At 42.3% G+C, this 25,330-nt stretch overlaps 1 protein-coding gene across 1 annotated transcript in view; it reads right to left on the reverse strand.

Annotated features, from left to right (window-relative positions):
* Positions 1 to 3,133: 3,133 nt before the first annotated feature.
* ALG14 (ALG14 UDP-N-acetylglucosaminyltransferase subunit) overlaps positions 3,134 to 25,330 on the reverse strand; it is a 102,213-nt gene continuing 80,016 nt past the window's right edge. Inside the window, exon 4 of the mRNA XM_025912581.2 lies at positions 3,134 to 4,063. Within this exon, the coding sequence (XP_025768366.1) occupies positions 3,833 to 4,063 (231 nt within the window). The 3' untranslated portion in view covers positions 3,134 to 3,832. The remainder of the gene's footprint in view (positions 4,064 to 25,330) is intronic.

Consider the following 25,330-nt stretch of genomic DNA (forward strand, 5'->3'; position numbering starts at 1 on the left):
CACGGTTTCACAGCACTCTAAGTTCCTGGCTAAAGCTTTCTGTGATGACTTTTGGATGTCCTATTTGAAACAGTCAGACTTTCTGCCCTGGCAAACTGCTGAGACCCTTTAGGACAACTGAACTGTAGATAAAAATCTTCCAGGGAAGTAGGTGTGGGCAGGATGTGTGGTTTCCTTGTCTCTCATTTAAACACTGATGCAATTAATTTTTCATGAACAGTCTCTTCCAGTAAGAGGTACATTCCAGAGTGTTTCAAGAGAAATCAGAAAAGACAAGCTAGGTCCTGATCCTCAGTTTGAGTCGAGACTACAGCACTGTTTTTTAATGTCACAGAAAGACACAGCAAGGAAGCTGTGCCCCCACTATCATCTCAAACCAGGCCCCTTTGCAAACGTGACCTTGAGGACCTGAGTTAGCCATAACACCAACACAACACACACCAGACCATGTAATCTGGAGCCGAGCCAACCTCACTCTGAATGTGTCCACAGTAGTCAGAACCCAGGAAGATTTTCCTAAATTTTTAGTGATAACACACACACGAGATTCTTTCTCTGACATTCCAGGCTAACCACGGTCTAGGTTAAGGCTCTGCAAAACATCTGGGACATACAATGCTGGAAAAAATTATGGCATCTTTTCTACAACTCTCCATGGCCTGACGGGATTCTCTGCAGCAGGATTACCTGTGGGGACCCAGGGGAAGCTGCACTGGCACACTGACAGGCATTAACTGACCTGGAAACGGTCCAATTTCACTTATTTACCTAGGGCCACTTAAACAAAGTGCAGAAAAAAAATTCAAAGGTGAAGAAATATACATGCTATTATCCCTAAAAAGATCACTTTCTGTCTAGAAAAGTAGAGGCTTATTTCATCTGACATTCTAGGCCTTTCCATCAATGGAAGCAGGGACAGCACCTGAGATTTGATGAGTAAAGTCAAGGCACACAATGAACTACCACTAGGCTGACCTGTGGCAAAATACCATCCTTATTCTGAGAGTTTTCTCAGCCAAACACCTAGGAAAATGTCCTGATGACAGACGCTCCTACTTTACCCAGAGATGTTCCGAGAGAACAGTAAAGGCTGGATCAGCCTCAGCATTTTAATTTCATGGCATCTCAGGTACTCATGCCTATTTTCACTGACAGTCGATCTCTTCATTAATTTCCTTATTAGGTTTACATCATCCTTATTAAGCAGATTTAAAAGGGAAAAATAAAAACTCGAACACTACAAGAGCTCTTCTCACTGTCTGTTGCCTTGTTAAAGGCGAGAGCTTGAAGGGGGAATGGAATGTCTGTTCGCTGAGGAGCCACCAGGCCAGGCTCTGTGCTGCGTGTTGTCACAGATTCTCAAGCAGGACCAACTAAATAACTGGTGGTGTCCAGTGCAAAATAAAACATGGGTCCTTTGTCCCATATGCATTTGAGAGTGACAGCAGAGTACTAACCCAAGTGCAGGGCCCTCCTGAGTGTGGGTCCCTATGTGGCTGCACAGGCCACATGCTCATGAAACTGGCTTTGCTCTCAAGCTAGGCTGCCCTAGGCTTGAATCTGGTCATGTGATTTTACTTTATTTTATTTTTTTTAACGTTTATTCATTTTTGAGACAGAGAGAGACAGAGCATGAACGGGGGAGGGTCAGAGAGAGGGAGACACAGAATCTGAAACAGGCTCCAGGCTCTGAGCTGTCAGCACAGAGCCCGACGCAGGGCTCGAACTCACGGACCGCGAGATCATGACCTGAGCCGAAGTCGGACACCCAACCGACAGAGCCACCCAGGCGCCCCTCTGGTCATGTGATTTTAGACAAGTCACCTGTAAAAGGGGGATAGTAATAGTCCCTACCTCATTGAGTTGTTATTAGGATTAAATGAGTTAATATTTGACAAGTGCTTAGAAGAATACCTGGCCAGCAAGAACTTACCTAAATGCTTAGTAAAACTACACTCTGCCAAGGGGTGCCTGGGTGGCTTAGTCGGTTAAGCGTCCGACTTCAGCTCAGGTCATGGATTTGCGGTTTGTGAGTTTGAGCCCCGCGTCGGGCTCTGCAACAGCTCAGAGCCTGGAGCCTGCTTCAGATTCTGTGTCTCTCCATCTCTCGACCCCTCCCCTGCTCATGCTCTGTGTCTCTCAATAATAAATAAACGTTAAACAAAAAAATTTTTTTTAAATATACTCTGCCAAGCCTAAACATCCCAAAATGCCAGGGACGGTTACAGCCATGACAATGTGAGCTTACTAAAGCATTTTTTTTTTTTTTTTTTTTTTAAATTTTTTTTTTTTTTTTTTTTTCAACGTTTATTTATTTTTGGGACAGAGAGAGACAGAGCATGAACAGGGGAGGGGCAGAGAGAGAGGGAGACACAGAATCGGAAACAGGCTCCAGGCTCTGAGCCATCAGCCCAGAGCCCGACGCGGGGCTCGAACTCACGAACCGCGAGATCGTGACCTGGCTGAAGTCGGACGCTTAACCGACTGCGCCACCCAGGCGCCCCTTTTTTTTTTTTTTAAGTAGGCTCTATGCCCAGCATGTAGCCCAATGTGGGGCTTGAACTCACAACCCTGAAATCAAGACCTGAGCTGAGATCAAGAGTCAGACGCTTAACTAAGTGAGCCACCCAGGGGGTCCCAATTGAACATTAAAAAAAAAATTTTTTTTTTACATTTATTTATTTTTGATAGAGACAGAGCACAAGTGGGGGAGGGGCAGAAAGAGAGGGAGACACAGAATCCGAAGCAGGCTCCAGGCTCTGAGCTGTCAGCACAGAGCCTGACGCAGGGCTCGAACTCATGAACCGCGAGATCATGACCTGAGCCGAAGTCGGACGCTTAACCGACTGAGCCACCCAGGCACCCCTCCACTTGAACATTTGTAAAAATGTTTTTGAGTTTCAGGGGTTGGGTGGTTTAGTGTCCGACTCTTGATTTCGGCTCCAGTCATGATCTCACAGTTCATGAGTTCAAAACCCTTATTGGGCTCTGGGATGACGGTGTAAAGCTTGCTTTGGATTCTCTCATTCTCTACCCCCACCCCGCCCCTTCCCTACTCATGTGCTTGCACACACATTCTAAATAGATAAATAAACTTAACATAAACAAATACAAAATACAAAGGAAAAAAATGTTTTGAGTTTGGATTCCTGAAACATAGAATCATGTTTTTATTACTATGACAGTAGTCACCTTTTAATTTATTTTAACAATTAAACAAGACATTTCAAAAGATATTCTGGATTCAGGGCAACTACTCACAAAGCAAAACCAAAGAATAAAAAAAGGTACTGGTGTATGCTCACGGTTCTGGAAGCCTGTGGAATGCAAATTGTCATGAAGCCCATTTAATATAACTGCTTCCTTTATACTGAAAGGATTCACTAGGGACTTTACTGCTTCCATACAGGAAATAAAGCCTGTTGTATCTGAACAAAAACTAAGAAATATCTTTCTCTGCTACAATGCAGAATATTGTAAACAAAACAAAACAAAACAAAGAGCTGCAGAACAGGAAATGTTACTAATCATACTAATTCTATATTTAGTTGTAGGAAAAATATTACTAAGTCAAGTCAGCAGATAACTTGCAGGTAGTGACAGAAAAGAAAAGAAATTTGGTGCCCAGAAGCATAAATACTTAATGATTTATAAACGTTTGTTTTATAAGAGCACCCTCAGTTTCTTTACTGAGTTACACATTTTTTACTCCTCACCACCAATAATTCTCAGGACCTTCAGAAACCTTTATAATAAACATGTAGTTTTTCTCTCCCCCAATTATGATAAATATGTTTGACTGCAAAATTCTAGAGAAGAAAGTTGTCATTTGTCAGACAATTCGCCCGAGGTACACCGACTTGGGATACTTCTCCTTAAGAGCCGGCCACTGAACAATGAAGTAATCGGAGAGGTGAAACAGAATCTTTCCGGACAGGGATAAATGTTCTACTCGGCAGATGCTTTCAACATAGACAATGATCACTTTCTTTATTCCTAGTATCCCAAGGAGAAGGGCAGATACGCAGACAGGAACACACGTTCCTGGTCCATTACACAACACCTTAAAAAAAAAAAAAAAGTTGAAGGTCAAATTAACATACAGAATACTAATCTAAATGAGGCATTTAAAGTTAAAAACAGTCACATCTTAGAGGAGACTTTTTATTATTCTAAGCCTTGAATTATTCCTTATCAAGATCTAGTGTGCAGCAAACCCCATGCACATAGGAGTAGACAGGGCTCCGTGCTGGCTCTCCTGCTTACCAGCTGTGTGGCTCCAGGCAAACAACTTAACTTCTCTGCTACCACAGGGTGTCTAGCACAGTGCCTGATGCTCAGCCAGGATCCACTGTGTTGTGTTGCTCTTCTCCAATTGCTTGCGGGTCACACAAATACACAGAAGACAGATAAAGTCAGCTACGAGTCACTATTTTCTCATGTACCAACTTGTTCTTGTTGATTTTCTAAAATAATCTTTATAACGGTTGGAGCATTGACATGTAAGATGTAGAAGAAAATGTCTTTAAATGACTATGTAGGGTATTTTTGTGGGGTATATATAACCATTTTAGGAGTCCAGGCCAACAAAGGGGATATTTGAGAGAAGGCTACTAAATGAATGAGGTTTTTTTTCCCCCCACGAGAATTTAATCTGTGTTTGTGGTCCAGAGATTTTGATGCTTTTGAATTTTGCTAATTTTTATAAAAAGCCACCGGTTAAAAACAATTTAGAAATAACAATTGTTATTTGGCAAAAGTAACAAGAGAAACAGAAATCCAACTCCTAGAGCAACTGCAAAGACTTTTTAGAAGACTTTTAGGAAAATGAGAGGAAGCCTATTTCATGGAATTGTCAGTAAGATAATTTATTATTATTTTCTGAGAAAAATTGTTTTGCACAGCATTGTAATCATGTGCCCGTATTTACTTAGCAAAGCCTAATAAAGCATTTTTTTTTTACTCCACAAATCATAAAACAGGAGATTTGTGGCTGTCTACACGTGCCTGCTGGGCATTATCTACCATGTCACATGATCTTTCCAGCACATAGTCCACAAAACTTATCAGACATCAGAGAATCTTAGAGTTGAAAGTGTCTCCAGATATACTGTCTGACCATCTCGGCATTTCAGAGACTGTCCCGATAGACGATGGACTGGACGGACATTCTGCCAGGGCTGTAAGACTCGGTCAGGGCTCTCAGGGTTTGATAAGTTATCTGATCTAGGCTCCGCCCTTCCTGGAGGCAAGCCCACCTGACACACCATCCACAGGACTTTGGGAAGAGAGAAGGTAGCCTGTTTCAGGTGGGAACCAATCTTTTTTATGCCTTCCTTAAAGTGGCTACCTACCTATCCCCTGTCTTTATGAAGAGTTTTTGTTTAGTTTTTCTTGAATTACCAGCTACTAAGCTGCTCTCCAGACCAATCTTCTTTGATCCCTATTGAGTTGCCCTTATAACTTTTTCTTCACAGACCCTGAAGACACTGTAATAGGAAGAACATGGGACTGAGAGTCGGGAACAGGGTACAACCCTGTTCAACAGTGTTGAACTGAACAGGGTTCAATTACTGTCTCTTTACTGTTGGGACAGTAACGAGAATCACCACCTAGGCTCTCACTGCCACTCTTTATCAACAACTCACTGTGGCCAGGTACTGTACTAAACAGTCCACACACATTATTTTAATTACTCCTCACAGCAATCATTTGAGGCAAGTTTTATTGTCCCTTTTTGCAGAATAGGAAACTGAGGCACAGAGAGATTTGGCAAGTTGCCTGATCGCATGTTGAGGAGTGGAGGACGTCTACTGCTTCAGTCACTTTTTACCTGGGACTCGGTTACCATATGTACAGGGAGAGTGGACTCAATGACTTTCCCTGTCAGCTCCAGGATTCTTCTAATTCTATGACTCTAATTCGCCTCTAGTTTTGTCTTATGCCTAAATTACAAGATTGTTCTGAATCCTTTCAGAGTTCAGAATTCTAAAAATCCTATTGATGCAAGGTTTCTCAACAGTGGCATTACTGACATTTTGGACAGGATAATTTTTCATTGTGGTGGCCTGTCCTGCACATTGTAGGATGTTTAACAGCACCCCTGGCCTCTACCCACAAGATTCCAGTAGGCAAGACAATCAAGAATGTCTCCAGGCATTGCCAAATGTCTCTAGTTGAGAACCACTGCATTAATGTATTCCCTGATCCTTGGCTTATTTGTGTTGCATTTCTCAATCTTTTTTTCCATGGAACTGAACAAAATAAAACCTACAGCTAAAAAATAATGTAAAGATTGCTTGTTGGGTCTTCAATGTCACAAAAATATTTTCACGTTCGTTGCCTTTGAAACAAATGTACATATCCATGTGTGTTCATTTCACTACCTGAACATACAAACTGTGAATGTTCTGATGGAAATGTCTGTATACAGGCAGGGAAATGACTGGCCATTGGTGGGAGATGCATTAACAACCTGCTACAGATCAGAAATAGAGATTGTTAAGCTAAAAGTAGAAATTAAAGGTATTCATTTGTTTATCTCTGTGCTCTATTTCTATTTTGAGGCACCTTACTATCGAAGTCCTCGATACGATAAAACCACAAAACCATAAATCAAGTACTTAAAAAAATGGCATGGGGCACCTGGGTGGCTCAGTTGGTTAAGCATCCGACTTCGGCTCAGGTCATGAACTTGCGGTCTGTGAGTTCGAGCCCCGCATCAGTCTCTGTGCTGACAGCTCGGAGCCTGTAGCCTACTTTGGATTCTGTGTCTCCCTCTCTCTCTGCCCCTCCCCCACTCATGCTCTGTCTCTCTGTCTCAGAAATAAATAAACATTAAAAAAAAATTTTAAAAATGGCAAATTCATCTTGAGGAAAACTTTGGCGAAGGAAAGCTACTTTTAATTAAGCACAGGTTTTGACCCTGCATTTTACAGAAGCCTAGGCAAGACAATTAAAAAACTGTGGACTGTGGAGTTTCCACTGTTTAACGAAGCATATCAGAAAGACTTATTCCAAGCATTGAACAAAACAGAATTTTAAGTAAAAAAGATGTTAAACAATATAATGGTTGATCTTGTCTTTTTAAAAAAACACAGAAATACTCTTCATATTTCTATTTCTTAAAATGGACATTCTCAAGAAATATGGGGGCATTGCTTTTATTGTCTTTCCTCCTTTCTACTTTGTAAGCTCCTCATGGGCAACTTCTAGGACCATCTATGTTCTACACCTGGAACAACAAAAGGCACTCACTAAATTTTGCTCAAAGGAAGGAGTGAAGGGGTAAAGGAGGGGGGGAATCCTTTGCCCATTGTATATAGAGTGGAATGCTCCATTTGCTACACTCAACTCCATTTGTAACTCTATCATACACACTTACCATAAACATAAAGGCTGTAACTGACAGCTTTTTTTATATTAAATATAATTTATTGTCAAGTTGGTTTCCATACAACACTCAGTGTTCATCCCAACAGGTGCCCTCCTCAATGCCCATCACCCACTTTCCCCTCTCCCCCATCTCCCATCAACCCTCAGTTTGTTCTCAGTATTTAAGAGTCTCTTAAGGTTTGCCTCCTTCTCTCTCTGTAACTTTTTTTCCTCTCTTCCCCTCCCCCATTGTCTTCTGTTAAGTTTCTCAGGATCTACATATGAGTGAAAACATATGGTATCTGTCTTTCTCTGCTTGACTTATTTCACTTAGCATAATACCCTCCAGTTCCATCACGGTGCCGCAAATGGCCAGATTTCATTCTTTCTCATCGCCAAGTAGTATTCCATTGTATATATAAACCACACCTTCTTTATCCATTCATCTGTAACTGACAGCTTTTTAGAAAATCATCCCACATCCACTTGCCTTTTCTTCAGGGAACCATTGTACTGTATTTCTCTCTCTCTCTCTCAACTTAAGTGCTTGGGTAGACTCCATAACCAACTATAAGGAGAGGACATATGACTCCAGTCTGACCAGTCCTGGCATCAAATTCCCCTGACAGAAGTCACTTGTTCAGGGAAGAGCACCTAATCCAGTGAGAAAACCACAAGATGGAGCGGGACATTTGTTGGGGCTGCTGAGAGAGCAGTGACTTTTCTGCTATACGAAAACCTTGGAGGATGTAGGCCTGGCACTGTTAACACTTCTCTTGCTACCCTGAGAATGAAGCCATCACAAAGCAGAACAGAGCAGAACTGAGAGATGAAGACAGGCCAGGTCCCAAAGGTAGCATTTATGATCCATGAATCCAGCTGTGCCTGAAGGAAACCAGATCTATCTCTAGACTTGCCAGGTATGTGAGGGAATACATTCCATTTTTACTTAAGACAGCATGAATCAGGACTTCTGTCACTAGTAATAAAAAGTGTACTAATTGACGTAGCCCTTGATTTTGTCTAACTCCCTGACTAGCCTCTGACTAGTTGTAGTGCCAACTGTTAAGTGTTCAACATGTGCCTGCTAGATGAATTAACGAGCCAATAAATAAACTTTCTCTGAGAGCAGAAAATCCAAAAGATGTACTAAGGATAATACAAGTTATAGGTCAAGAAAACAGAAAGAGGTCAGGGCTAATATAAAGTCATGAGGGTAGATGAGCTGGATCAAGGATCAATGGTTACAAAAGGATTGTTGCTCTGTAGATGTGGGTCACCACAGGCCCAAGTCCTGTTGGCTGAAACTTAACACTGGCATGTATGAAGAAATATAGTTAATTTGGGGAGTCTGAACTCAACTCCTGGCCTAGTGGGAACTCCATACACACAATGTGGGCCAAGACCTTTGGGGTCTGGATTGTTTTGAAGGTAAGAGACCATGAAGCTGAGAGCGATCCAACAGGGAGCACGTGAAGGAGAGATTAAAAGCCAGATGGGGAGCCCAACTAGGGCTGCAAGTGCAGGGAATGGGCAGAAAAGCAGAGTCTGACTCTGAGGTACCTGCCTGAAAGCTAGGCTTTCAAACAGCTTCTTGCTGGTGGAGGTGGAGGCTGGAGACAGCTCGTGAATGGCAGGGACAGAGCTGCAGGGAAGGTTCTGCAGAGCTTCCAGGGTCATGGATAAAGCTGGAGAACTAGAGGCCACTGTCAAAGCTGAGCTGGCTTAAGCAGGTAGTCTCTGTGGAGGTCACAGGTTTCAAAATCAACAGTCCTGTTTATTAGGATACTGGTTTCACTTTGTAGACAGGTAAATGGAGAAGATGCGGGAGGGAGCAAACACGGAGGTGGAGGAATAGTCCAGAGACACAGGGAGAAAAACGTCATAGATATAAGGCTTAACAGGAAGCAAAGTCAGATAAAGTGCTTAAGAGAGCATCTTCTTATTTTAGAAAAATAAGAAACCCACAAGGTCACCTGACTTAGCCTATGACCCAAAGTGTGTCAAAGATAACGAATCAATGTTTCTTATAGCCAAGAAAGCTACAAAGATAAAGATCATCAGATTTGGCCAAGAGAAGAGTAATGGACACCTCAGGGATAGCTATTCCAGTGAATCTTTGGGCTAAAATACAGGGCAGGAGAAGAGGGAGCCCAAAGGGGAAGAGAGCTCCAGTAGGAGCTGGGTGAATGAAGCAGGCTGGGGAAAAGGTTTATAGAATGGAATGAATGATCTATATGTGAACATAAAGATCAGTGGAACTGGTGGTGAGGCAGGAACTTACTCTACAGAAAAGAGTGAGTTCTTTCAACACCAGGAGAAAAGAGTTAGAATTCTGAGTATTTTTGAGGTTGGTTTGGGAAAAATTGTATTTTTTGAGAACACGACAAAGGATAAGAATGATGCCACTGGAAGTTTGCTCCCAGTGGATTTTCTTTTAAATGCTAATAATTTTCAGCTCATTGTGTAAACCACGAAAAGCATAAAGAAAAAAAGTAACCTTTCCAATCTCATCAATCTGTTAAATTTTGGTGTATTCTCTTTCAGTGAATGTCTTTATATAAACATTTATATTTTACTAGAAAATAGGATCACATATGCACATACATAATTGTGAGAGCTTATATATAAATATTGTAGAATTCTGGTTAGCTATAGTTTTGTGTGTTATAAAAAGTCTTTAAAATTCCATAATTTTTTTTTCAACGTTTATTTTATTATTTTTGGGACAGAGAGAGACAGAGCATGAACAGGGGAGGGGCAGAGAGAGAGGGAGACACAGAATCGGAAACAGGCTCCAGGCTCTGAGCCATCAGCCCAGAGCCCGACGCGGGGCTCGAACTCACGGACCGCGAGATCGTGACCTGGCTGAAGTCGGACGCTTAACCGACTGCGCCACCCAGGCGCCCCAAAATTCCATAATTTTTAATGACTGCCTATGTCATTAAATTCTATGGCTAGCTCATAATTCAATTAACTCTTCCCTGTTAGAAATTTAGATTGACTCCTTTTCTTTCTGTTCTAAATCATGCTGTTTGATGCCTTTGTATAGATATCTGTGACCCCTAATGTTTTAATTTTGGATTGAACTACGTTCCAGAGTTCTTGCTGAGGGAGAGGTTAGAAGAAACAGCTTCAAGGACTTAAGGAAGTTGCAGAAAGTTTATTAAAACAACTGTCATGAATTGGGAATGGGCCATGTGGTGTTTTGGGTTTTGTTCCTGCCTAGAATCTGTTTGAACAATTTCTTACCGTATGAACTGTGGCAGCAAGCAGAGCCCAGCTCTCATGGCCTAAGTGAGACTCCTTTCTAGGTCCCCTCAGCAGCTCGTGGACGGGCCAGTGACTTGACCAGATGTTTCTGTCTAGATCTGACCAAAAGCCAGGGGTGTAGAAAAGCAACTCTGGAGAAGAAACGGTTTCTGTGACAAAGCTGCCATTGAAGAGACTCCTGTCCAGTACTCACAGTGGCAGGTACAGTGTTCACTCTCCAGTAGTAGTGGCAGAAGTGTCTTCCCAAACCAGGTCTGTGGCCATGGAATTTTGGCCATGGCCCTAACTGTTCTGCTCCCATCTTGTCCCTCCATGTTTTCTAGTCCGACCTCACTGGCTTTCTCAGTAATTCTGAGAGCTCTTCTTTTAAGGTTCCCAGACCCAATTCCAAAGTGTGTGTGTGTGTGTGTGTGTGTGTGTGTGTGTGTGTGTGTGTAGGGGGGAGGAGTGTGGATGGTGTCCCTACACACAGTACCAAGCAATTCTCGGATATCAGCAGCATGACTGAGAATTCAACTCAATTTTGACGTTATCTGGGGATAGTACCAGCATCCACAAGTTTAAGGACCAGTCCTAGGAGAATGCTCCTCACTCCCTACTTCAGACATCAGTCACAAGCCCCAGGCTATTAAACCTGTATTTCTGATTGACAGGCTATAGCCTGGAAGTTAGAATGACTTCCTCAGTAGGTTCTTTTAATTTCCTAGAGCAGCTCACAGAACTCAGGGAAACATTTATGTTTACCAATTTATTAAAGGACGTGAATAGTCAGAGGAAGGGGGAGGTATAGCACGCCACTGTCCCCAATCTCCAAGTATCCACCAACCCAGAAGTTCTCTGAACCCAGTCCTTTTGGGTGTTTATGGGGACTTTACTATATAGTCATGACTAAGTCACTGGCCATTGGCTGATTCAACCTCCAGCCCTTCTTCCCTCCCCCGAGATGGGGTTTGGGGGGAACTTGAAAGTTCCAACTTTCTAATCACAGGGTTGGTCCTCCTGGCAACTAGGACCCGAAAGTCACCTTCATTACTATAACACAAGACTCATTCATTGCCCTATCACAGGAAATTCCAAGGGTTTTAGGAGCCTTGAGCTGGAAATCTTGGACCAAGACTAAATACATATGAGAAATATATTCATTTCATTCATTCATTCAAATGACCAAATAATATATTTCTTATAAATCACATAATTTTAGCTTTCAATAGCCTTTCACTAAATTCTTTTCCTATTTCAATTAGCCAGAGTGGATTAAACAAATTTTTTTTTAAGTTTATTTATTTTGAGAGAGAGAGAGGCAGAAAGAGAGGAGACAGAAAATCCCAAGCAGGCTCTGCACCATCAGTGCAGAGCCTGATGTGGGGCTCGAACCCCTGAACTGTGAAATCATGACCTGAGCCGAAACCAAGTTTCAGATGCTTAACCGACTGAGCCACCCAGGTGCCCCAGCCAGAGTATATTTACCAAGAATCTGTACTGGTATGGGAAGAACAAAGACGCAGAGTAGCAAATGCAGAGTCAGACGAGGAATGGATCATGTCAGGGCAGAAACAACATTTGCGCTGGCAGGGCTAAGAGCACCGAAGCACAGGGAGCAGACACAGTGAGACATGGATGAGGGCAATGCCACAGGAAGGGCCAGGTGAGCAAGTACTCCAGTATGGGAAGGGGAGGTGAAAGACCTCAGCCACAGAGGAGGAGGGCAAGAGCGGTGAGGAAACAGCTCTGAAAACTGGAGGGAGAAGCATCTGTGAATAATCAAGGGAGGGAGGAAGAAAATGCAGTTGGAGAGCAGGTGGTCTGTAACATGTAGAGGTTAGTCAGGGGACCAGAAAGCTCGGGTGAAGCCTGAGGAAAGGCAGTGCTGAGTGTCCACGACCAGTGGAAGTGGACGGCAGGAAGGAAAAGGATGAGTAGCAGATGGGATGACATATTCCTTGGCTCACAATGTGGTACATTGCATTTCTTCTTTTTTATGGATATTTGATCATCTGAGTATTAACAGTTAAACAGAAACATCTAAATATCAAAAATAATGTGAAATAACCAAATGAATCCTAAACACTAGAATCAACAGCTATTTATGAACCTTAAGGTCTCTTACAATTCCACTGCTAACACACAGAATTTTCAGAGTTGTCATCATTGTGTATGTAGCATTCTGAGGTCTACTTTTCCAATTCCATCACTGCTTCCATTCCATGTGCCACACAGGCATTCACTGCTTTGCAGCATGAACGTGCTATAGTCTACCTGGATACTTCCTAGCTTCTCTTGACACAGGTATAGCTTTCATTTTCTTCTTTTTTTTTTGTGAGTGAAGAATGAAACCGAACTTATTAATGTAATGACATCATTTGTAATGATGCTTTAAGCAGTGTTCACAGAAAAATAGACCGCCAATTTACACATGCTGAGCAAGAGGTAATTGTGTTTACCACCAAAATACTTAGGTTAGATAAAGAATTGACACCATTGAGAGAGAGATACCGGCTTCCAGGTACGGAATGAGTAAGTCCTAGGGATACAAGGTACAGCCAATGGCATAGAGTCAATCCTATAGCAATACTGTTGTGTGCTTTCACATGATAGCTACACTTGTGGTTAAGTACAACTTAATTTATAGACATATGGAATGACTACGATGTATGCCTAAAACTAATACAACAAATGTATGAACAGTATTTCAATGAAAAATTGACATCCTTTACACTATCTTTAATTTCTCCTTCTTTGCCATTAAAAAATCATTCCTGGGGCACCTGGGTGGCTTAGTCGGCTAAGCGTCCGACTTCGACTCAGGTCATGATCTTGCTTTCATCTTCTTTTAAAAAGGTAAATTTAATAAATTGCTTTTTATCTAGGCTAATGTGCTCATGTTGTAAGGATACTGATTTTATTGCTGGCTCCTCAAATTATCAATTACTTGCACTTCGCTTGGTGACAACTCAAAAAAACTGTTCCTAATGTAAATTAGGTTCCTGGACCAAATTCCAACATGTGTGTGTTTTGTGTGTGTGTGTGTGTGTGTGTGTGTGTGTAGGCTTCCCCACACCAACAGTGATCTAGATACCAGCCGGGTGTCTTACAATTTAACTCAATTCTGACACTACCTACACAGAGACAGAATCAGATTCCAAAGGTAAAGGGCTCAGTCCTGTAAGTCCACCCTTCACTTCAGATACCAGTCACACACCCAGGATGGTATCTGTGCTTCTGGCTGACAGGCTACAAACTGGAGGCTCCAGCTACCTGCTCGAACTCAGGATACCACAAGCCCATGTTGTTACTGGTACTTCTGCCTGAATGGTTCTAAATCAGAGGTTCCCACAATCCCTTGCTTGAGTTCAATTAATTTGCTAGAATAGCTCACAGAACCCAGAAAAAGCCATTTACTCGCTAGATTACTGATTTATTACAAAGGATGTTAAGGGATATGAATCAACAGCCAGATGAGGAGATACACAGGGCAAGGTATGGGAAAAGGGCATGTGGAGCTTCCATGCCCTCTTGGAACTTGCCATTCTCCCCAAATCGCCATGTGTTCACTAACCTAGAAGCTCTCTGAACCCTGTCTTCTCGGGTTTTTGTGGAGGTTTCCTTACACAGTCATGATTGACTATATCATTGGCCACTGGTGACTGAATGTACCTCCAGCCTCTGTCCCCTCTCTGAAGGTTGGGAGGGGGGTTGGCACTTAAAGTGCTAACCCTCTAATCACACGGTTGGCTACACTGGCAACCAGCCCCCATCTTAAGGACTCTCCAAATAAAACCTTTACTGCTCTCATCACTTAGGAAATTCTAAGGGCTTTAGAGGAGCTTTGAGTCAGGAACTGTGGATTAAGACCAAATATATACGAGAAATATATTTTGGGTCACCTGAATGGCCATAAACATGCTTTTCTTCTAAATCACAATATCGCACATTGCAACAAAAAAACAACAGTAAATTTTCATCCTGTAGGATCTTCTCCAGTTAAGTTCCCTATATTGACACTGATTACTCCAGTTCAGTCAGAATATTCTTGTTTATGTTGCATTCACATAATCCATCAAGAGGCTGGACAATATGGTGCTTATGGGCCAGGGATTTACGATCACACAGACATGGGTTGGCTGTTTCACAGCAGTGTGACCAGGGACAAACTGCTTATCCATTCCATGGCTCAGTTTCCTCAATTATGGATTACTTCATTCAAGAAGTATTTATTGAGCAAAGATAACATGCCAGGTACTATTCTGGGTATTAGGAATGTACTGATGAACAAAAGTCCCTGACTTCACAAAGTGAACGTTCCAGTGGGTAGACAGAAAATAACAGATGCATGTGTGAACATACAACAGAGCAGGCTAAGGAAAGAGGAGATATGGAGGTCAAGTAAGAGCTGGGAGGAGGTGACTTGTAAGTAAATATGTGATGAAGTGGTGTGGTCTTCTGAGGAAAAGAGACACCAGAGCAAGAGGCAGGAAAGAAGAGGCAGATTTTGTGGATGACTGTAAGTTACTGAGGGCTAATGAAAGGGTTTGGGGGGTTAGGGAGGGGCAGGAGCTTGAGACAGATCATAATCTCACAGAGCTGTTATGTCCAGGTGAAACTCTATCTTCAGGGTTTGGCGTCTCGTGGTAAATACTGGAAACAAAGACACACAGGGCCAGATGACACTGGCATGATGGTGTCGTGGGGAGGCAAATGATAAGCTTTAATGCATTCTTCTTCTTGGGAGCTTGTAGTAGGTAGGGAGAGAATGTCAGGGGTGGGGAAGAGTCATTAACCAGAAACAAACCAGAACATGAGGAAAACAGCATCTACTTAATAGTGTTACTGTGGAGATTAAATAAGCTAATACGTGTAAAAGCATCTGATGTAGTGCTTGGCCCATTTTAAAAATTCAATAAATGGCAGTTATTATTATGATCCATCCAAAAGTCAAGGAGTGTAATTATGGCATTTTTCAAACTCTTGAGAGTGTTCCAAAGGCTCTTCCCTCACTCTGTCACAGGCATAGTGCTGACCTGGCGCGATTCATCTTATCTGTCAGAGGACACCTCATAAGAGTAACCCAACCATCCATTTTGTCTTTACCTTCCAGTCATGTTTTTTTGCTCCCCTACAAGTGACGCCGGTGCAAGAAAATGATGGAAGGAGCCTGATTACCAGCAGTGGTATTTTCCGGATTTCCACAGACAGTAGACAACTGAAGGATTCTTGAGCATCCCTGCTTTGGGCCTGCGGAGCCCCAGTAGTGTATCTCTCAGCCTGTGGCCAAATGGCCGTGAAAGTTGGTGGCTGCAACACGGTCAGCAAGCCTGATAACGTGATGAATAAGCTTCATCTTGTTCATTTCAAAACAGGAGAGGGCTATTTTATCCTTGCATGGGAAACTAGACTCCCAACCTTCTGGCGACCTTCCTGATTTGTCAGGTTTGGGTTCAGCAACAGGGGTGGCAGGTAAACAGGGAGCAGAGACATGCAGACATTGGGCTCCAGTGTCCCCTCCATAACTCAGGATGGTCAACTGTAGTTTCAGTACATGTCAGCAGGATCGTACAGACCAAGGCTTCACAGAGCTGGGCACTCTATACATGTTGACGGCCAATCCTCCCACTCTGAGTGTGGAGTAGGCGAAGGAACTCAGATCTTGTTGGGGACACACTGGGTTGGCGTTTCATTTCCTTGCCCTGATCTTCCATCATGAAAAAGTAAATACGTATGTAAAATTAACACTTAAATTTTTTTTTTGGTCTGGTTAAGCCATGCTTGCTCTGCATCAATATTAAAGATCATTGTCAGGCTAATCAAACATTGTTCTCCTAACCCTTCCTGGAAGCAGCTGAGGAAACTGAATTTTTTAGTTTTCCGGTTCTCAGGACCAAACGGTCAAGGTGACGTTCATTTCCTGCCTTCTTGGTGTTTGTTTGTTTTCACTGTATTTTCCATGGTCTGAAATGATTTCACAGAGATCTTTGAATCGTAGTAAGTCAGTATTTTTTCCTTTGTTTTCCCTGCACCCTATACTCACTTGCTCTCCCAGAAGCAGATGGCTAGCGCTAGATGCAGCCTCTGGGAGTCATTTAGCTCAGTCCTCTCCCTATTGCCTGAGAAAGAAGGGCAAGACCTCGACCTTTACAGGCACCTACTATTGCCAGGCACAGGACCTGTGTGACATTTTGCATAATTACCTCACTTAAACCTCACAATCGTTCTCTGGAGAGGATGCTGTTGCTCTCATGTTCTGGACAAGAAAACTAAAGCACAGAGAAATGAAATGACCTATGTAAGATCATACAGCTGAGACTCCAACCCAACTTCTAGAAGACGAGTCTCTCCTGTCCACCATCCCGGTCTGGCTCTGCCCTGCACCTGTTAACCAGATCCACCATTAGCTGGAAGTAGGCTTAAAGGCAAGGAGGGCTCCAGGGCAGATAGGACTCAGGGAGTTTAATTGAAGGTGAAATTCTGACAACTGTTACTAATATTTTATAGCTTTAATAGAGACATAAGTGGCAGACCAGAACATGCCACTGGACTCGGATGGATTAGGAAAGGCTTTCAGCAGATTAAATAGAAAAAAATGGTTAACATTTTTATAAGAAAAGGGAGTACCCTTTCTAAACAGGAAGAACTGGCTTGATCAGAGCAGTTATATAATTCCTGACTTCTGTCAAGGCCCTCTCTTAACTAGATAAGTGATAGTCTTCATGATCTAGTCAGCAGTTCTTCTTAGATAATTTATGCAGAGATTATTTTTGCACTACAGGCATATCTTGTTTTACTGCACTTTGCTTTATTATGTTCCGCAGATACAGTGGTTTTTGTTTTTGCTTTTGTTTTTAACAAACTGAAGGTCTGTGGCAGCCCTGCATCGAGCAAGTCCATCAGTGCTGTTTTTGCAACAGCATTTGCTCACTTCAGGTCTCCGGGTCACATCTTGGTAATTCTTGCACTATTTCAAATGTTTTCATTATTATTAGATTTATTATGGCAATCTGTGACAAATGATATTTGATGTTACTATTGTAATTGTCGTAAGGTGCCACAAACTGTACCCATATAAAACAGCAAACGTGACTGATAAATGTGTTATGTTCTGACTGCTCTACCAACCAGCCCTTCCCCTCATCTCTCTCCCTCTCCTCGGGCCTCTCTGGTTCCCTGAGACACAATGTGTTGAAATTAGGCCAATTAATAACCCTACCAAAGCCTCCAAGTGTTCAAGTGACAGGAAGAGGCACATGTCTCTCACTTTAAATCAAAAGCTAGAAATGACCTAAACTCAGTGAGGAAGGCATGATGAAAGCCGAGATAGGCCAAAAGTTGCCGAACAGTTAGCCAAGTTGTGAATGCAACGGAAAAGTTCTTGAAGGAAATTAAAGGTGCTACTCCAGGGAACACACCAATGATAAGAAAGCAAAACAATCCTATTGCTGATATGAATAAAGTTTTAGTGGTCTGGATAGAAGATCAAACCAGCCACAACATTCTCTTAATGCAAGGCCGAATCCAGAGCCAGACCCCAACTCTCTTCGATTCTAAGAAGGCTGAAGGCGACACTAATGACTCTTTCCTAAAATAGGAACACTGGTAGGAAATGAGAGAAGCAATTAATTCTAGCAGGAGTTGTTTCAAGGGATTTAAGGGAAGAAGCCATTTCAGTAAATAAAAGTGCAAGGTAATGCAGCAAGTGCTGATGTAGAAGCTGTAGCAGGGTATCCAGAAGACCTACCTAAGTCAAGTCATGAAGGGGGCTCCACTAAATGAGATTTTCAATGTAGACAAAGCATCCTTCTATCGGATGAAGATGCCATCTAAGACTTTCACTGCTAGAGATACCTGGCTTCAAATACTTGGCTTCAAAGCTTCAAAGGACAGGAGGACTCTCTAGGAGCTGATCCAGCTGGTGACTTTAAGCTGAAGCCAATGCGCACTTACTATTTTTTTTTAAATATGTTTTTTAGTGTTTACTTATTTATTTTGAGAGAGAGAGAAAGAAAGAGAGAGAGTGCACAAGTGGGGAAGAGGCAGAGAGAGAGGGAGAGAGACAGAATCTCAAGTAGGCTCAGCACTCTCAGCACAGAGCCAAACGTGGGGCTTGAGCTCATGAACCATGAGATCATGACCTGAGCTGAAATCAAGAGTCAGATACTTCACTGATGAGCCGCCCAGGCACCCTGCTCACTTATCATTCTGAAAGCCCTAGGCCTCTTAAGAATTTTGCTAAACCTACTCTGCTTGTGCTCTAGAAATGGAACCACAAAGCGTGGATTACAGCACATCTGTTCATAACATAATTTACTGAATATTTTAAGCCCACTGTTGAGAATTCCTGCTCAGAAAAAAGATTCTTTTCAAAATATTACTACTCACTGACATTGCACCTGGTCACCCAAGAGCCTGGAAGATGTAGAACAAGATTAATGTTGTTTCATGCCTAACACAACACATATAGATATAGATATATGGTTCCCCTGGTGGACCTGGGCAAAGTCCATTAAAAACCTTCTGGAAAGGATTCACCATTCTAGATGACATTAAGAACATTCATGATTCGTGGTCAAATTGTCAACATGATTTGGAGTTTGGAAGAAGTTGATTCCCACCCTCATGGATGGCTTGGAGGGGCTCAGGACTTCAGTGAGAGAAGTAACAGCAGGTGTGGTAGAAATAGCAAGAGAACTAGAATGGGAAGTGGAGCCTGAACATGAGACTGAATGGCTGTAATCATGATAAAACTTTCACGGATGAGGAATTGTTTATGAATGAGCATAGACAGTGGTTTCTTGAGATGAAATCTACTCCTGGTGAAGATGCTGTGAAGACTGTTGAAATGACAGCAAAGGATTGAGAATATGACATCAACTTACATGATAAAGCAGTGTCAGGGTTTGAGAGGATTGATTCCAATATTGAAAGGAGTTCTACTGTGGGTAAAATGCTTGCAAACAGCCTCATATGCTGCAGAGAAATCATTCATGAAAAGAAGATTCAATCAATGTGTCAAACTTCACTGTTGTCTTGTTTTAAGAAATTGCCTCCACAGCTATCACCCTGATCAGTGAGCAGCAGTCAACATCAAGGCAAAACCCCCCACCAGCAAAAAAATTACAATTCACTAAGAGCTCTGATGATGTAGCATCTTTTAGCAATAAAGTGTATTTATTTTTTTAAATGTTTGTTTTTGAGAGAGAGAGAGAGAGAGAGAGAGAGAAAGCGTGGAGGAGGGGCAGAGAGAGAGAGGAACAGAGGATCCCAAACAGGCTCCATGCTACCAGCAGACGGCCGATGTTGGGTTTGGGCTCATAAACCACAAGATCATGACCTGAGCCGAAGTTGGACGCTCAACCAACTGAACCACCCAGGTGCCCTGACAATAAAGTATATTTAAATAAAGGCATTTGTACTGTTTGTGTTTTAGATATAATGCTATCACACACTTAGCAGAATATTAGTAGAGTGTAAACAGAACTTTTATATGCACTGGGAAACCAACAAAATTCATTTGACTTGCTTTATTGTGATATTTGCTTTACTGCTGTGGCCTAGAACTAAACCCGCAATATCTTTAACCTATGTATAAAGAAATGTTTATGAATTTTTATAGGGGATTATCTGATTCTTTAATTCTGAGTCAAAAGGATACATAAAAGCACTTGTTTCCGATATTCTGGTTGTGTATTCGTGCGTGTGTGTGTGTGTGTGTATGTGTGTAAAAGAGAGAGAGACACTAAGACAATGAAACAGAGGCAAAATGATAATATTCAACAAACTTAGATGCATTAAGTAGTTGTACTTTGTTGTGGTTAAACACGGTACTCTGCAGCCAAGCCTGGACTCTACACCTTGAATAAGCTGTCAAGGTTTTCCAAAGAACATGTGCTTCACTCTGTTTTCAGGTATTCAAAAGTTATTTTCCTTTCATTGTCCATCACACATTTGTCAAAATCAGGGTGTTTTTTGAGGTTTTTATTGACTTCAATCTTTAGCTGAGTTTTGTTAATAAGTATGTTTCACTGCACTAATGACTCTCTCGTATTATAGACTCAGAAGACAGGTACCTTAGCAGGGGCTGAGAGAAGCAATGAGTTTATCCCAGTTCCATTCAGAGAGGACCCCTTTAAACCAGAAAGTAGAGGAAAAAAGACAGTCTCTTTAGCAAATGGTGCTGGGAGAACTGGACAGCAACATACAGAAGAATGAAACTAGATCACTTACACCATACACAAAAATAAACTGAAAATGTTTGAAAGACCTAAATGTGAGACAGGAAACCATCAAAAACCTAGAGGAAAGAGCAGGCAACAACCTCTTTGACCTCAGCCACAGCAATTCCTTGCTTGACATATCTCCAAAGGCAAGGGAACTAAGAGCAAAAATGAACTACTGGGACCTCATCAAGATTAAAAACTTCTGCACTGCAAAGGAAACAATCAACAAAACTAAAAGGCAACTGACAGAATGAGAAAAGATATTTGCAAATGACCTATCGGATAAAGGGTTAGCATCCAAAATCTATAAAGAGTTTACCAAACTCAACACCCGAAAAACAAATAATCCAGTGAAGAAATGGGCAGAAGACATGAATACATACTTTTCCAAAGAAGACATCCAGATGGCCAACAGACACATGAAAAGATATTCAATGTCACTTATCATCAAGGAAATACAAATCAAAGCCACACTGAGATACCACCTCATGCTGGTCAGAGTGGCTAAAATGAACAACTCAGGAAACTACAGATGCTGGTGAGGATGTGGAGAAATGGGAACTCTCTTGCACTGTTGGTGGGAATGCAAACTGGTGCAGCCACTCTGAAAACAGTGTGGAGGTTCCTCAAAAAGTTAGAAATAGAACTACCCCTATGACCCGGCAATAGCACTACGAGGAATTTATCCAAGGGATACAGGAGTGCTGATGCATAAGGGCACGTGTACCCCAATGTTTATAGCAGCACTTTCAACAATAGCCAAATTATGGAAAGAGCCTAAATGTCCATCATCAACTGATGAATGGATAAAGAAGATGTGATTTACATATACGATGGAATACTACTTGGCAATGAGAAAGAATGAAATCATGCCATTTGCAGCAATATGGATGGAACTGGAAGGTATTATGCTGAGTGAAATAAGTCAGTCAGAGAAGGACAGATATATGTTTCCACTCATATGTGGATCTTGAGAAACTTAACAGAAGACCATGGGGGAAGGGAAGGGGAAAAAATAGTTACAAACAGAGAGGGAGGGAGGCAAACCATAGGGACTCTTAAATACAGAGAAGAAACTGAGGGTGGATGGGGGTGGGGGAGAGGGAAATATGGGTGATGGCCATTGAGGAGGGCACTTGTTGGGATGAGCACTGGGGTTGTATGTAAGCCAATGTGACAATAAATTATATTTAAAAAAATAAACCAGCAAGTAGAGAGATGACTCTATGCTAGCATTTCTCAGGCCTCCGTATCACATTCACCCAGGGGCACTTGACCAAAATGTATTCTTTCTAAAGCAGAATCTCTGGGTCCAGAATCCTGGAATATGCATTTGAAACAAGCTCCCATGTGATTCTGGTGCAAACTATAGCTTGTAAACCTCTGTTCTATACTATAAGAAGGGGTTGGCACCCCAACTACATTTATTCCTGCAAAAGGGGTCTGTGTGTGCTAAGGGAGAAGGAGATGTGGCTACCTGTGATCCATCAAAGGCCATCCTCTCTCTCATCCTGCAAGACCATTTTGGGGGCAGGAGTGCAGCTGAACTCATCTGGAGGAGTTTTTTAGTGAGTCCGAGCTTCCTACTAGCAGAGAGAACTGCCAGAACTCTGTTGGCTAGACTCTTCAAAATCAAGTAGCCTAAGATAGGGAGGAGACCTATCTTAAAGGACTTGAAGTTAGCTCCTTAATTATCTGTTAATGCTTTACAAAGGATTAGTTAACAGCATTCTGAGAGTAAGGACAGGAGACAGAGAAGGCACCTGAGGACAGAAAGGGACATTAAATAGGGAGGTAGCAGGTGTCCAGGCAGCATCTCTTCTGTCACTCAAAGTCATCTTAGCTGCCAAGGGGCCCCATTTCACCTGGGCTAAAAGAGCATCTGTGCAGACGTGGGGAATGGTTTGCTGCTTGCTTTTTGGCATAACAACCTGGGTTGTTGGGAAGGAGGACCCGCTGGACAAGCGGGACCTCAGTAGCGGGGCTGTGCCAGAGTCATCTCAAGGGCAGGGGCGACAGGTTTTAATCTAGCAGGTAATCTGAGAAATATCCTGCCTGACCCAAAGCCAAATCTTGTTAAAGAAGAGATTCTCAACCACTCTGGAGAGAATACCAAACCTCTGGGTTTTCTAATTCAAATATGGAGCCCCTGTTTTTTGAAACAATAGTTTCTGTCTAATTGCGAACAAGATGGCATCTCTGAGCAGTTGACAGTTCAAGGAAAGGGCATGACTCGAGGTGAGAGCATGGATTCTGGAGCCACACTGCCTGGGAGTGAATCCTGGCTCTGCCACTTCCTACCTGTGTGAACTGGTGGGAACTATTTCACCTCTCTGTGCCTCAGTTTCATCATCTACAAAAGGGGGATTCAAGCAGTGCTTTCGACATAAGGACTAAGTGGGGTAAGGCCTACAAAGCACTTAGAACTCAGCAAGTCCCTTATGCCTATTTGCTATTTTTTTTCTTAGTCTCTCTGCCTAGGGTTGCCTCACAACAAATACCAAAAGATGGGTCTCAGAGCTGACGGGGGAAAAGAATCCTTGTGTCATCGGTACGGCTGATGTTCTTTCAAGATCAACAGTGGCTCTTTTGATTTCATTACAGTCTTCCCTCCTCCCCCAAACCCTGCGGAGGGCACTGCTGGGCCACGGTCCAGGCATCTTCTGTCGGGGCAGCAGGTTCTCAGGTCCCCTCTGAAGAGCCTTTTAAGGGAAAAGGACGTAGGCTGGCAGAAGAACAAACCCCTATTTTGTGTAGTTCAGCTACCAGGGCAAATATAATGCCCTCCAAATTATTTACTGGTAAAGCTTCCCAGGGCGAGACTGAAAATAAAATTCTGTTAGAAATCCACTCTAGGGTATGAAATAGAATTATCTCCACCAGGATTAAATCACACTTCCTGAGTCTGACAGAGCGTTTCCAGGGAGAGTGAGTGCCATGCAGCCTTTCAAGCCACATTGTCATTCCTGACTCCTGCCCCCACTGACTGTCAGCCCATTCAGCCTCGCCTGCCAGCTCTTTGCGGCTTGAGTCTTTGAAACAAGGAGCTGGGTCCAAAGACAAAACCGGGGTACTTTTGGTTGGGGGAAATGTTGGCAAGGGGAATTCTGGAGAAGAGCTGGAGCAAGGCACTCACTCACACACCTGACAGACGCGAACTTTAAATTTGATGTGAATTATAATCAAGTGTGTTAAAACCCACGTTGCAGTTCTAATAGCTACCACCAGCCAATCACTCTGGGCTTCTCAACCTGCTATGACTTTATTAAGAAATTTCTTCACGAATTCAACAGTTATGGCCTGAGCAGAATGGGAAGCACGGTGTAATGATTACAGTATGGATGCTGCAGTTTCAGACTATTTCGGTTTGAATCCTATCTCAGCCATTTAGTAGTCATCAAACTTTGGGCAAGTCAATTTTTTTCCTTATGCCCCTATTTTCTTAGCCACAGAATGGGGCTAAAAAAAACAAAAACAAAAACAAAAAAAAACGGCAGGTAACTAACTCATAGGGTCATTCTAAGGATTAAGTGAATTAACATGTATATGGAATTGGAATGATGCCTGGCATTTTTCTTGACACAGGGGCCTGGGAAGATGAGTGAACCACCAGGGAGCCTACAATCCATAAACACGGTACTGTATTCAGCTCCTATCATGTACTTTGCACAAAATGGGTGCACAGAAAAAGTCTTTGAGGGGTGGGGCGCCTGGGTGGCTCAGGTAGTAAAGTCCTACTCTTGGTTTCGGCTCAGGTCATGATATCATGGTTTGTGGGATCAAGCCCTGCATTGGGCTCTGTGCCGACAGCATGGAGCCTGCTTGGGATTCTGTCTCTATCCCCCCCTCACTCGCTCACGTATGCGCACATGACATATTTCTCTCTGTGTCAAATTAAATAAATAAACATTAAAAAAAGTCTCGGAGAGTTGGCAGAAATTGCTGATTCACGATTGGATCTCTAGTGGTGCTGGGCAGTTTAGCATCACAAAATACCTCAAACAACAACAACAACAACAACAACAACAACAACAACAATGCTTTGTACACTGCTACTATAAATAAGAACAAAAGCTTTGTAACATGTCATTAGTTAAAAACTATCCACTCCAATACTGAGTGTCTTTAAAAACTATGAAATGAACAGAAAAGTTTTAGTCTTTCAACAGAGGAAATAGTTTTTCACTGCCTTATATAATCACTTCTAAAATTTAAAGCATATGTTCACCATTGATATGCCAATAATGCTCTGCTACGAGGGACCAGAGCACTATGTTCAATCAAGAAAATCCTTTAGACAATATATAGATATAAAAGGGTGAGAAGAACATCATGGACTGTTCTAAAGCCATAAAATCATTCCCCTCTCCTTCCCCTTCCACTTTGCAAGAGTATTCACTGATCTTTTCTTATTCAGTTTTTAGATCTTTGTTTTTAAAATCTAATAGTTCTTGTAGCATCCTATAAAAACAGAC

This window comes from Puma concolor, chromosome C1 (genome assembly GCF_028749965.1).
Source record: "Puma concolor isolate L17-30 chromosome C1, mPumCon1.1.hap2, whole genome shotgun sequence".
Classification (NCBI taxonomy): domain Eukaryota; kingdom Metazoa; phylum Chordata; class Mammalia; order Carnivora; family Felidae; genus Puma; species Puma concolor.